This window comes from Pinus tabuliformis, chromosome 8, assembly GCF_031772625.1.
Source record: "Pinus tabuliformis cultivar Carrire ecotype Pingquan chromosome 8, CPIR1, whole genome shotgun sequence".
Lineage (NCBI taxonomy): Eukaryota > Viridiplantae > Streptophyta > Pinopsida > Pinales > Pinaceae > Pinus > Pinus tabuliformis.
In genome coordinates this window covers 700,622,866-700,638,359 of record NC_142294.1, presented here as the reverse complement: position 1 = coordinate 700,638,359, position 15,494 = coordinate 700,622,866, and the positions used below count along the sequence as shown (strand labels likewise).

General features: G+C 37.9%; 1 protein-coding gene across 1 annotated transcript; it reads right to left on the bottom strand.

The window, feature by feature from the left end:
* Positions 1-12,016: 12,016 nt before the first annotated feature.
* LOC149237543 (wall-associated receptor kinase-like 20) lies at positions 12,017-12,661 on the bottom strand. The gene has a single exon (XM_089369308.1). The coding sequence runs from the start codon at positions 12,659-12,661 to the stop codon at positions 12,017-12,019; it is 645 nt and encodes a 214-aa protein (XP_089225434.1).
* Positions 12,662-15,494: the final 2,833 nt, after the last annotated feature.

Sequence of the window (15,494 nt, the reverse complement as noted above, 5' to 3'; positions counted from 1 at the left end):
AATACTTCATTTCATTAATGTAAAATACTGAAATATGCTTACAAACAGAAATGGAAATAAACCAGCTAGGGCGATGGTAGCTTATCTCTGAGAAGAGATGTGGCAGCTACATGCCTCTGAGCTGCCTTACAATGAGGTTCAAGGGCCTTTTTATTATTGAACAATAAGGGCAAACCCTAAACAACCAAAACCCTAACCCGAGGAGATGTAACACTAAGAGTTTATGGGCCTCGTTGGGGTGAGTTGGACAGCCAACTTTCCGGGGTCGTGACTTGGTCATATTATCTCCATTTGGCGTGCATGATAACCAGTTGGAAAGATCTCTTCGAGGACTATGACAAAAAATATAATTTTAGATATTGAATTGTTGGAAGTAGATTTCCAAAAAAACGTCATTTAGGATCTCAAAACGGCTCCAGAAGTTTAAGACCTGAAAAACTGCTAAAAATAGTAAACTGTGATACAATTAAGGAAACTGAAAGAATCGAAAGAAGTAATGGTGGGGGTTCAAGTGGAATTGGCAGGTGGCCACCAATATCCACTTGGAGCATTCTTGCCCCCTTAGGAAGCAATGGTCCCCATTGCGTTGAGTTCCTCCATGAGATGACGAAACTTCTGCTGAACTTGCTCCCTAGTGAGCCACTTACCCTGGTGAAGGAGTTGGCCAGCTTTGACAACTCGATACAGTTGGATATTCTACTGGCGAGTGTGCTTGATCTGTGTGTCCATGATCCGATCAGTTGCAGCTTGTTTCATGTAATCTGGATTTAACTTTGTGGGTGTGAGTTGTTCTGCAATGCCAGATGTGTCTAGTAATGGTGGAAAGTATGGCCGAAGGTGGTCCACATTGAACATTGGGTGCAGGCCAAGGAATGGGGGAATGCTGAGCTCAAATAGATTGTCTCCCACAGCCTTGGTAATGGTGTAAGGACCATATCGGAGTGGTCTGAGTTTCCGATAGGCTCCGGTAAGGCATTCCTTTTGCAAATGCAACCAAACTTTGTCGCCCACCTAAAACTTGTGTGGCACCCGATGTTGATCATGTCGCTACTTGTACTTGGAATTTGATTTCTCCAAAATGTCATGGACCTGCTAGTGAATATGTTGGATGTGCTCAATGAAGCTGTTTTCCTTATCTGTTTCGGACTGGACATGAACCTAATCTATGTGAGTAGGTGCAAATGGCATGGCCACATCAATGGGACATAGTGGCTGGAATCCCATGCCCACCTAAAAAGGGTTGTGGCCAATGGAGATGTTGAGAGCCCGATTGTAGCTGTGCTAAACATAGGTGAGGCTCTCGTCCCATGTGCATGGATGCTTTGAGTTGTACACGAGCAGAATGTGTATGATCATCTTGTTGACAACCTTTGTCTAGCCATCAGTTTGAGAATGGAAGGCTGTGGACTTAGTGAGTTTGGTGTCCGGCATCGACCAGAGACTAGACCAAAATGTACTGAGGAAATTATTGTCCCGATCTGAGATGATAGACTATGGGATCCCAAAGTGTACCCACACTTGTTCAAAGAAGAGTTTAGCAGTGGCTTCGGCTGTGATATTCTTCTTGCAGGCCTCCATAATGGCCATCTTCGAGAACCTGTCGACGACCACAAAAACACAGGCATTTCCATGCTTAGTGGAAGGAAGGCCTAACATGTAATCCATGGAGATGGATTCCAAAGGTTGACTAGGGGTAGGCAGTGGTGTATAGAGGCCTTGCTTCTTGATGGTCATTTTGGCAATGGCGCAGGCAGTGCATGATCTGATGTACTTCCTGACATCCTGTCGAAGATTCGGCCAATAGAAATACTTCTGCAGTACTGCCACCATTTTCTCGACCTCGAAATGCCTACCAACCCAACTATAGTGTGCTTCCCAAATCATCTTGGCACACTCGCTTGAAGGAACACAAAGGTGACCCAGGTGGCATAACAGGGTATCCTTGAGGTGAAAATCTGGAACATGCTCACCCTTCAAGAGTGTATGGTATGTGCGGCCGAATTATGGGTTGCTTTTGTAGAGAAGTGGCCAATCAGATGTCTCGTGCCCACAAGAGTTGAGCACAGTGGTTAATGCCATGATCGGTGGTCGACTGAGGCAATATGCAACATTATTGATGCTGCCCTTCTTATAATTGATATTCAAATGAAACTGTTGTAGGTATGTGGACCACTTCTGATGGCTATCATGTTGCAATTTCCCTTGGGTCTATATGAACTGCAGGGGTCTGTGGTCTGTGTGGATGATTATTTCCTTCCCCAAAATGTAACGCTTCCATTATCAGCAAGCCTGCACAATGGAATACATCTCTTTGTCATAAGTGGGATGCTTACAGACTGTGTCTGAAAGTGTCTCAGTGTGATATGCCATTGGATGCCCATGCTGTGTAAGGACTGCCCTAATAGCATAGTCAGAGGCATTTGTCTCGACCTTAAATGGTTGTTGCAAGTCTGTTAATGTGAGTACTGGTGCCGAGCAGAGGCGATATTTCAACTCTGTGAATGCCTTATGTTGAGATTCAAATCAAAAGAATTTTGCTTTCGCACCTCCCTTGGTGACTTGACTCAAGGGCCAAGTGATATGAGAAAATCCCAACACAAACTTGCGGTAGAAGTTGGAAAGACCTAGAAAGTTGTGGAGCTCTATCAGAGGGGCTGGAGATGGTCAATCCCAAATGACTTGGATCTTGGTTGGATCCACATGCACCCCTTGTTCATCAATAATGTATCCCAGATACTGAACCTCGGTCATGCCAAAAGTGAATTTCTCCAAATTGGCACATAACTTGTGTTGCCGCAGTGTTTGGAGAACCTATTGGATGTGGTGGAGGTGCTCTTCCCAACTCTTGCTGAAGATCAGGATGTCATCCAAGTATACCACTACAAATGAGTTGGTTAATGGCCACAAGATGTCATCCATTACCCTCATGAAGGTTGTAGGAGCATTCGTCAATCTGAAAGGCATAACCAACCATTTGAAAAGACCCTCCTTGGCTTTGAAGGCAGTCTTCCACACATCGGAGGGTTTGATTGGTAGCTGGTGATATCCTGACTTCAAATCGATCTTGCTGAAATATTTTTCCCCCCTCAGTTGGTCTAGGAGGTCATCAATCCGTGGGATTGGGTACCTATTATGGACATTGATCTTGTTCAGCGCCCGACAGTCAATACAGAGTCTCCAAGTCCCATCCTTCTTCTGTACCAACACGATTGGGCTCCCACAGGGTGATGAACTCGAACTGATGTGACCTTTCTATAGTAGCTCTTGAATTTGCCTCTTGATTTCATCGTTCTCCATAATAGAGCTCCAATAGATTGGTCCATTAGGCAGCAACGCGCCCGGGGTTAGATTGATGGAGTGCTTGACGTGACAGTGCAGAGGAACCCCTGTGTGGGAGGTGAATATCTCCTCATACTCCTCCATGATCTTGTCCATCTGTAGTTGTCGTGCGGAGGGGCCCTGTTTGGAGGTTGTGGCCACTGTCTTCTTCTTTCCTTAAGGGCGTATCATCAGGAAAACGAATTTCCCGGTTTTGGAAATGAGCTTACTAAATTGTTTTGTAGTAACCAATGAGATGGCGGTAGGCGGTGCTACCTCCAGTATCCTGTACAACTTATTTCCCAAAGTAACAATAACAGCACGGGGCCTTGATTCATACACAACATGTTTCTTCCACAAGTACAGTTGTCATAATAATACATCACAAACTTCAAGGGGAGAAATGTCACACAATACCTCATCCGTGAAGGGCTTGATGTTGTATGGAAGGCGACACTGCTGGCTCACACGAAGATCTCGTCCTTGGTGAAGCCACCCGATGGTGTATGGTTGTGGATGTGATGTGGCGAGTAAGCCCAGCCGCTTCATGACCTCTGCCAAAATGAGGTTCTTTTGGCTCCCGCTGTCGATAATGAACTGTAGTGGGCAGCCCTTTACCCACATCTAGGAGTGGAAGAGATTCTCCTCTGCCTCTGGATCTTCAGTTTCCTCCTTCTGGATCTTCATGGTGGCAATGATGGCGTTGGGCTCCACATCGATAATCTACTTCCCTTTGTCATTCCCCTTGTTGGGTTCTGACTCAGAGTCAGAACATGCATCTAATTCTGAAATCTTTAGCTCGGCCACCAGTGACTGCTTGGCCAGACACTCACTTGTGTTGTGAGTGGATCTTATGGAACTCACACCACTTTCCTGTGTCCTTTTTCGCTTCGCGGTGCTGTTCTTGCTTGCAGCTTTGGCAGGTTGTATTGGGCCGCCCCGCCTTGGCTTTGTCCTTTGTTCTGTAGTTTGGGGGCACTTTTCCCTTGCTTCGGATTCGTAGATCCAAAGTCTCGCTTCTTTTTTTTAAACTTTTGCTTGACCTTGACGGCATATTGGTATGTCGTGCCGAGCGAGGAGTTGTTCAGGAATTCTATTCTTCCTAGATGTACTTGTGTAGGTAGACACGATATTTGAGTACCAAATGCTGCTCTGAATCCTTGATACCCAACTTTGTGCAAAGGGTATGGAAAATATTGGTAAACTTTGGCATGTCTTGGTCCCTTCCCTACCGCAACGTGGTCCACTTTATTTATTGATCCTCATAGCTTCCGACAGGGTAGTACTGCTCCTTGATGGCATCCTAGAATGAATTCCAAGTGGGTGCGGCTGAAAATAGTGAGCCTGTATTTTCATCCTTCTACTCGCAGTAGGTTTCCCACCAGTCCTTGACATGGGGGGCTGCTTTAAGAAGAGCGAAAATAATATTTTCCCAACTGGAAAAATCATGAACAAAAAAATAACCCTCTAGCAGATTTAACCATTTATCGATGGCAACTGCATCTGTCTGACCCTCAAATATGGGGATTTCAAAATTAACTTGTAGCCGCTGAAGGATCTGGGCGAAGTTGTCTATCATCGCGTTCCTTTGTCACTCGAGGGCTTCTTCGAGCAAGATTTTAATAGGATCTCTTGCCCCCTCGTCTTTCTTTTCATCTACCATGAGAGGCCGTCGAGATTTGCGTGGCTGGTCTTGCAAAGGTTCGACCAGTTCAAACCCTAACTCCTTATATCCTAACCTTGTTGGGGACATGGAAAGAAAAACAGAGAAAAAAGCAGACCGCTCTAATACCACTAATCTAGATTTAAATAGGAACACAACAAATTACAGAGATAACCATAAACACAGAGATGCAATGGAAATAATACTTCATTTCATTAATGTAAAATACTGAAACATGCTTACAAACAGAAATGGAAATAAACTAGCTAGGGTGATGGTAGCTTATCTCTGAGAAGAGATGTGGCAACTACATGCCTCTGAACTACCTTACAATGAGGCTCAAGGGCCTTTTTATTATTGGACAATAAGATCAAACCCTAAACAACCAAAACCATAACCCGATGAGATGTAACACCAAGAGTTTATGGGCTCCATTGGGGTGAGTTGGACAGCCAACTTCCCGGGGTCGTGACTTGGTCACATTATCTTCGTTTGATGCGCATGATAACCCGTTGGAAAGATATCTTCAAGGACTACGATGGAAAAGATGATTTTAGGCAGAAAATCGCTGAAGATTTCCAGAAACGTCATTTAGGGCCTCAAAGCGGCTTCGAAAGTTTAGGACTCGAAAAACTGCTAAAAATAGTAAATTGTGCTACAATTAAGGAAACTGAAAAAACTGAAAGAAGCAATGGTGGGGGTCCAAGTGGAATTGGCAGGTGGCCACCAATATCCACCTAGATCATAATACCCCTCAATGAATTGTAAATATTCTAATTTACTTTTGTTAAAGTTACTTGGAAAATTTTGGGCCATGCTGAAGGCCTGGTATGAATAAGTGATAAACATAAATGTTTATATTTCTAAATTTCATTAATAAATATTGTTTATGGTGAGTCATGGAAATGACGGTGGGAAAGACACTAAAAGAGATTTTGACATTCTAGATAGTTAAAAGACAATTATGGGTAGAGATGGTTACTTACCCAGATTCCTCTCCCCAGAGATAAATTATCCCAGTTATGGAAAAGGGAGCCAGAGGGTGAGAGGGAAAAATTCTGAGGCAACTTTGTGAACTTGGACACTGGTTGGAGGGGGCCTAAGAGAGGAAAAGAAAAGTTGTTAAGCTTTATGCCCTCATACAAGATGTTGTTGGGGGAAGTAAGACGTTGCCAAACATAAATTATTTAGCTTGTTGACCAATGGAATTCTGAACTGAACCTGTGTGGTCAGTGAAATCCTAAGCTAGACTTGGTGTGGTCGGAGAAGTCCTAAGTGAACCTGGTAAGGTCTCTGTTAAAAGAAATTGTTTTGGAAGTGAAACTTGCTTGCGGGAGTTCTGGTAGTGGATACTAGTTCTCATTGGTTGGGTGGATCATTCTTCCTCCCCCTATAATTTTCATGGCAGGATCAATTGACTAAATAGATAACTGTTATGTTGAGTGAATTCACTTCCTATATATATGCTTCTTTGTTTTCTACATATGCTATATGAAATTTTAAGGCTTGAGTTAGGTTAGACACCCAGGTTATTGGAAAAATATGTCCAACTATCTTTGAGGGTAATCAGTCCTAAACTTAGAGTGACAGGACTAGAGAAAATGAGGTAGGTCCTAGATTAGGCCTTCCCTATTCCTCCAAACTAAATAAATAGTTATATATGTAAATATATGGGTTTTAAATAAATTACAGAATGTAAAAATTGGTCATTATTGTTCTACATAACTTATCCCAACTAATTTTTTTTTTTGATTAACCACCGAGTATTGAAGGGAGAAAAGTATTATATAATACATTCATATCCCTGAAATGCGCAGAGAAAATGTAACATACCGCAAATTCAACTTAAAAATTTTCCACAAGAAAATCAAACACTAAAATTGAATTGCTTGGATGGGCATGATTGCATTAAACAAGTCATTATAAAATACAATGAAGGAGATAATTTCCTACTGCGATACTTGAAGGGTACAAAAAAAAGGGTAACTGATAAATTCACTAAATTATAATATCGGGTAGGTCACTATTGAGAGACTGTTAGAGAGTAAAATACAAAACCCAAACATTTTTAAAATTAGAAAATCCAATTGAGATAAACATATCTGTAAACGAGATGGTATATATATTCATAAAAGTAAATTAATGTTTCACTATCCATTAAACAACCAAGACTAGTAGCCATAATATGAACAAAGACCCTCGCTATTAGGTCCTGGGATGTTTTTATAAATATAAAAGAGAACTTGCAAGACTGACAAGTCGTGAAATCAATTTAAAAAATACATAATTTCCTTTAAAAGAATTTAACAGTTTCTTAATAACCCTAGCTCAAAGAGGGTTAATAACCAGGTGTGGCTTCACAGATATCAACCTCGTATACAAAGAACAATAGGGTAAATTTAGAGAACTTGGATTAAGCAATTGGATTGTGAATTTCAAGCCATAACCTAACCGAATAACCACTCGAGTGGAAGAAAAACCAACCCGTAGAAAATAACCATAAGAGAGAAGCCTTAAGAATAGAAAATGATTGATTTAAAGAACGAAAAAAGTAATAAAAAGGCTTGTAACCTTTACCTGTTAGATTGGGCTTGGAATCAGTAAGTAATATTCAAAAATCCCTACACAGTATAGCGAACAAATTAAACTAGAAGGAATTAAAAACCCTAAGTTGAGAAATATCTAGTTTTTCTTTAAAAGTGCACGGGTTAGATAATGAACATGCCCATTATGTAACTAGAATTTGCAAGGAAGTTGAGGAGTACACTTATGACAGTTGGTCCTCATCAAACCCTAGAGAGATGCCAGGAGTTGATTGGATAGAAAGAAAAATAAGGAAATATAACAATAAGCCATAGAGAATAAAACCCAAGAACAATCACATTAGAACATTTCTTATGAATACACTTTACAAAATAAAGTTTTTATGGAATTGAAGGTTTAATAAAAATTATCAACCGAGAAACCATTACATTCTTGTGATTAGCCCATGGTAATCCAATGAGCTTAACTAGTTGTAGAAAGAATAAGGGTCGAGAAATGATAGGTATTTTAGACTCCAGAGAAAAGGAGTTACAAAGCTCATCACAAAGATGAGAAAGTGAAAATGAGGATGAAGTGGTGCAACGAGAGAGGGGTAGTTACCCCATAACCAATAGTTGAGTCTCCCTGCCATCGATCATAATCCTATATGATAAGAGTCGCAGATTTGTTAACACCTCAATAATACAAAATTTGATATGAATTCTAAGTGGAGAATCCAATGCATGATAACTACCACTTCTAGAATGTTCAATGATCATGAAAAACATATAACAAAAGGGTAAATTTAGAGAACCTGGATTAAGAAGTTGGATTGTGAATTTGAAGCCATAACCTAACCAAATAACCACTCGAGTTGAAGGAGAACCAACCTTTAGAAAATAACCATAAGAAAAGAAAATGGTTGATTTAAAGAACGCAAAATAATAAAAGGGCTTGCAACCTTTACCTATTAGAATGGGCTTGGAATTGGTAGGTAATGTTCGAAAATCCCTAAACATTATAGCGAACAAATTAAACTAGGAGGAATTAAAAACCCTAAGTTGAGAAATACCTAGTTTTTCTTTAAAAGTGCACGGGTTGGATAGTGAGCATGCCCATTATGTAACTAGAATTTCCAAGTAAGTTGAGGAGCACACTTATGAGAGTTGATCCTCATCAAACCCTAGAGCAATGTCAGGAGCTAATTGGATAACAAGAACAATCAACTAAATATAACAATAAGTGACAAAGAATAAAACCTAGGAACAATCACACTAGAACATTTCTTATGAATACACTTTATGAAATGAAGATTTTATGGAATTGAAGGTTTAATAAAAATTATCAACCGAGAAACCATTACATTTTTGTGATTAGTCCACGGTAATCCAGTGAAATTAACTAGTTGTAGAAAGAATAATGGTCGAGAAATGATAGGTATTCTAGACTCCGTGAGAAAAGGAGTTGGAGAGCTCATCACAGAGATGAGAAAATGAAAATGAGGATAGTATGGTGCAGCGACAAAGGGGTAGTTTCCCTATAACGAACAACTGAGTCTCCCTGCCACCAATTGTAATCCTAAACGATAAGAGCCATGGATATGTTGACACCTCAAAAATACAAAATTTGACATGACTTCTAAGTGGAGAATTCAATGAGTGATAACTACCACTTCTAGAATGTTCAATGAGCATGAAAACCATATAACAAAAGGTTAAATTTAGAGAACCTGGATTAAGTGGTTGGATTGTGAATTTGAAGCCATAACCTAACAGAATAACCACTCGAGTGGAAGGAGAAACAACTTGTAGAAAATAACCACAAGAGAGAAGCATTCAGATAAGAAAATGGTTAATTTAAAGAACGAAAAATAAATAAAAGGGTTTCTAACATTTACCTATTAGATTGTGCTTGGAATTGGTAGGTAATGTTCAAAAATCCCTACATAGTATAATGAACAAATTAAACTATAAGGAATTAAAAATCCTAAGTTGAGAAATACCCAGTTTTTCATTAAAAGTGCACGGGTTGGAGAATGAACATATCCATTATGTTACTAGAATATCCAAGGAAGTCAAGGAGCACACTTACAAGAGTTGGTCCTCATCAAACCCTAGAGTGATACCAGGAGTGGATTGGATAGAAAGAACAATCAATGAAATATAACAATAAGTCATGGAGAATGAAACACATGAGTAGTCGCACTAGAACATTTCTTATGAACACGCTTTACAAAATAAATATTTTTATGGAATTGAAGGTTTAATAAAAATTATCAATCGAGAAACCCTTACCTGCTTGTGAGAAGTCCATGGTAATCCATTGAACTTAACTAGATGTATAAAGAATAATGGCCAAGAAACGATAGGTATTCTAGACTCCACGAGAAAAGGAGTTGGAGAGATCATCATAGAGATGAGAAAGTGAAAATGAGGATGGCGTGGTGCAGTGAGAGAGGGGTAGTTACCCCATAACCAACAATTGAGTCTCCTTACCGTCAATCATAATCCTAAACAATAAAAGTCATGAATTTGTTAACACCTCAACAATACAAAATTCGACATGTTGACTTCTAAATAGAGAATCCAATACATAATTACTACCACTTCCAAAATGTTCGATGAACATGAAAACCATATAATGTTGCAAGCCGACTACACTAAAGATGAAATTTAACAAGAACATTATTACAACTTGAATTGAATGTGCTAGGCATTATATATATATAACCCAAAACATTCATATAACCTTACTACGACATGACAAAAGGGTGGTCATTCAATTAATAATAATAATAATAAAAGACAATGCGACCACATATAGGCTATTATATAAATTAACCTTATGTGTATTTAACAAAACATTAGTTTGGTGAATGACCATGCCATGTGAGGGTAAAGAGATAACCCAAAAGGTGGTCATTCAAATAATAACGTAAACAAGGAGGATAAGGCAATGCGACCATCAACAAGTTATTAGTCCCTGCCATCTGGCAATGGCCAGGGACTATAGTAATCGGATTGATGATATTTAGCATTAATTCACGTGGTTTATACACTGAGCGTGCGGCTTATGCAACTAGTTGCGTATGTTAACTATATGGTAGTTTGTTCCATCATCTTATTTGGCCTCTTCCCGAGGAGAAGAGGCCAAAAGCATATGTTATTTTCGACTTGCGTTGTTTTCATTATTTGGGAAGTGGAGATTAATGCTAGCATTAAAGGACTATTACAATCGAATTGCATTGAGATCTGAGGTGTATGTATACCCAACAAGAAATTTAACCAAAGTTTTCTGTACACCTTCATCCTGGTTTCCACTACCACCACCTTGTAACTGCCACCTACACCTTTCAAGATGCTGACACAAACACTACAACTACACGTTGCATGGTGGTGCCACGAATACTGCAATGGAAACACGAATACTGCAATGGAAATAGGAAGTATGGCTTATAAAAAGCACTATCTCTGCTAAAAATTGCAATGCTTTGTAGTCGAATTTTCTGCAATTTCACCTTGTGCCCTGATTTCTTCTATGTTGCAGATCACAGGCGTGCTGGCCGTGGATCCAGACGCTCCAGATATCACCGTCTCCTGCTGTCGATGAGATGCAGACCATCCATGATTAGCGGCTTCGTTGAGAAGTTCGAAGAGCATCATGTCGTCCGAATCATTTTCCTTCAGAGACAGCACTGAAATTTCAGGATTCCACCAGCAGATTCCTTCGTTGGCATCATGAATAGCTAGTTCAATCATATACAATTATGTTTAGAGTCTATTTTCAGACTACTGTAATGTAGTAAATTGAATACCAAATTTTCACATCATTTTTTCTATATCCTTTTTCTCTGGTTATTCATAGCAGTAACAAACTCTACAACAGAGGCCTGACTGTTCTTTCCCTTTCGCTTGTTGTTTATATATCTGAATTGAAAGAACTATCTATTTGTCTCATAAACCTATTAAGTAGGATAAGGAGTTAATAATTTTAGTCCACTTTGTTTTTATTGTGTTCATATATCTGATTTACAAAACCATTTAATTGACTCAGAATCTTAAATAAGAAGAATACATATTTATTAGAAATTAGAGAGCACAGTTTTTATTGGAAAGGAAATTATATATTTTTATGGAAATGTAAATTTGAGGAATACAGATTAATGGTTGATTTCATTAGTATAATCAAATTAAATAGTTTCAGTAAAATTTAAAAAATTAAATTTCAGTAAAGTCAATATCAAATTAGATAAGTAAAATTTAAAATATTCTGGCAGTTGTGGTTTAATTAGGTGAAATCAAGACCATATACATCTGCAAGCTGCTTTAGTTGATTAGGCAAATTTATCTCTTCATGGTTTAGTTTTTTAAACCTGTATATTTACATTTTTCCCTCATGCTTTTGATTCGGATTTTGAATTTAGAGATAAAGACCCATACCTTCATGAGCAAGATCTAGATCTATCTCGAGAGCTTGAAGTAGAGCCTAAGGAGAGCCTGTTGAAGCACACGTTTATACATAGTTCCATTGCCTCACAGGCACTGCCGGGTTGAAATTTAGGACACTCGTGTAAGCCCTGCAACCACCGAAGTGTACCCATATTGTCTGAGAAGCGGTAAAACCTCCCGCTATAAATGTGCAACAGACACCATCTTTCCTGCACGCCATGGCTGCCTCGGCTTCATTAATATATGTATGACACGAACTGCTTGAACTACAATTCAATGGCGATGCCAGTATTATAGGATCGCAGTTCAATAGCATAACCGTGTTCGTACTTGTAAGATTGAAAGGCAGGCTCTGATTCAATTGCAGTCCCTGGTTATTCATGTCTCGAGTCTCGCAAGAATCGTTAAGCAGAGGCGAAGGTTGAATAACCAGCCTCATGGTGGCTGGATTGATACTAACGATCTTATAAAAGCCCCCATTGACAGATTTGAACTCCAGCTCCTTGGCCGCATTACAGTAGATTCTGTAAGCAGGGACACTGCAACCATCGTTGGTGCTCAAAGGGTATGGAACAAAAGTATTGCCACAGTTAGGACAACGAGCTATAATGTCTGCAACACTCGGCTTGAAGTTGAAGTTCATCCATAGTACCAACAAAAACACAACAGAAACCCAATGTTTAATATTTCCCGCTTCATGACTTCCCATCCCACATGCTTTGAACATGGCCACAGTCGTATAAATCGAAACAAAATGCAGAACTTTGAAATTTTTTGGGGGTGGAAGACTTATTTTATCGTTGAAAGTAGGTTATCTCTCATGGCCTTCATCAAACGTGACAGAGAAGCCTCCCAATCTGGACATTTGGTATGCATGCACCCCAGATCCGGAAGAACGCATTTGATATGCATGCAGGTTATCTCTTATGGCATGAGAGATACGTGGCTGTGTTGAGGCTTTTTTATAAAACAGGTGTATCACTGACAGTTTCATGCCGTTGATATATTGTTGGTTAGATGTAACATGGCTCGTCATGTGTAATCCTATACTTGCCACTTGTTTGGCCAATATAAATATTTACTATTAGGGAACATTTGCACTTTATATTTTTTGGATGAACGTACAGCCACACTGATTCTAATTTTCTATTTAAGGTTGCGGGCTTTCTCCTTTTGGTATGAATTCGAGGTTGGAAAATTAGTCCCATACTAATTGGGTGATGACTGAAGAGGTTTTGGATATGGCGAACCAGCCTAGATGGGTTAATGCAATTGTTAGCCTTGTGTTGCCTCTATTGGCATGACTTTCTTTCAGCTCTCAATGTCACCTGAACCCCTCTACGCTTGTTCTCCACATCTTTACAATGTCCATGACTGCGAGTTGTTCATCTGCAATTAACGAGCAAGCTATTTCCAAGGTATATAGATAATACCTATCCTTGCCAGAGTCAATAAATGTAGAGCAGGATCTAGAAGAAGAGAATGCTGATATCAGTCATTTCCCTACATTCTTCCAACAACAGACAATAATTGCAAAGAATGTTGCCACCGTTGTCATACTTGGCAAGGGAATTGTCGTACAAAGATTAAGGAACTGAAATTGAAAAATATCTATTTAGAATACTTTGATGAATTTTCGACAGGTCTTGGATATTCCTCACACGGAGGCCGTGTTCTTTGCTCGGTCAATTGAAGACCTTAACGGACTCATAGAAGACACTGAACTTTTACTTATGAAGACCAACCACACCATTACTTGGTTCTTGTAATCACTCAATTCTTGTTATAAAGATGCTGTTACTCGTCCTTTAGGACATCAAAAATATCAAAGAAAAGTTCAATGAGAGCATCAACACTAGGGAACACTTCAAAAAAACCATCCACGTTTGTGCCAAAACTGTTTATGATACTTGTTTACCAAATGTTGCTTAAGTGTCGACACCCCCAACATATTGTAGACACAAGATATATAGTCATACCTTGGAAAATCTGAATCCGACATTAGCTCATCAGGTTGAACTTCTTACTCATATTCAATCCTAGGTGCCAAAGTAAATGGAAAACAATTAGGTGTAGAAAATAGGTTTTTTTCTTTATTCTGATGCCAATCTAGTTAAGTGATTATCACTAATTACTCAACATTTTCAATGCAGATTCATGAGGATAGCATTTATCAACGTCATACTGCGCGCCAAGTATATGAAACCAAAATCGAAATTAGAGGATCAGGAATGTCATTTAGGCACAACTTCCAGCATAGAAAGGAAAAATACTGCCTCAAAAGTAACTTGTAAATCCTTCCGGTTAAGGCATTGTAAAGCTTTCTAGGTCAAGGCAAGAACTTGCTGCGATGCAGCTTCCCTTGTTATATCTATTAACCCTATTTATATTCAACAAAACATTAGTTGGTGAATGACCATGCCATGGGGAGATAAAGTTTACATATAATCTACGAGATACGTGTTTTATCAAATTGAAATGAAATTGAGACGAACATAAAACTTTACCATAGTGAGTCTCTTGAAATGAATGAGGATATCAAATTAGTGTGAGTAATCAAAAATAAATGTTAATTCCTTCTCTTCGAGTGGCAGGCTAATGAAGGTTAAATTTACCATAAGAAGTCGAGGATATTAATTTATTATAAGTAATCAATAACAAATGTTAATTCTTTCTCTTCCAGGGTGTCAATCAAGATTAAATTTACCATAAAGAGTGTTTTGAAATGAATGAGGATATTAAGTTACTGTAAGTAATCAATAATAAATGTTAATTTCTTCTCTTTAAGTGGCAAGTCAATGTTAATTTTTTTTAAAAGATATGTTTTATATATATATATAAGAGATAAAATATTAAATATTTTTTTTATATTAAAATAAATAAATTATTTTACATATATATAAATAATTTTAAAAATATATAATTAAGATTTTATATATATATAATTTTAAAATTTAATAATGTGTATAAATAATGAATATTTAATGTTAAATAATAATAAAAAATATAAATAATGAATTTTTTTTTTTATTAACAAAAAGTTGTTAATCTATATAATGATAATATTCCTTATTAATAATTGATTATGAATTTGGATAATTTTATGAGTTTTAAAACCTATTTTTTGTAAATTTGAAAATAAGATAAATAATTTATATAAAATTTTATTATTTATAATTTTCCTTAAAATAATAATTACTTTCAATCTTATTTTAAAATAAAATTAATTTAAATTTACAATTAAAATTAAAATTAAAATTCCCATTCTAAGTTTCTTAATTTTTTCCTGTAGATACTAGTGTACTTGATATTTGAGTCTTTAGTTAGACTAATATTTTTGAATCCTTAGATTAATATCTTTAAATATAATATCCTTTTCTTATTCAATATCATTTTAGTATAAGATTGATTAATAATAACTTTTTCACTCTTTTACATTAATTTGGAAAAAATATATTCACTTTCTATGTTACTCGCAGATGAATTGAGTTGATAAGAATAATTTTACTCCATCAGCGAATTGGTTTTGAAAATGATTAGGC

Coding starts and splice junctions, on each gene's coding strand:
- LOC149237543 (XM_089369308.1), bottom strand. CDS start 12,661: ATGGGAAGTCATGAAGCGGGAAATATTAAACATTGGGTTTCTGTTGTG.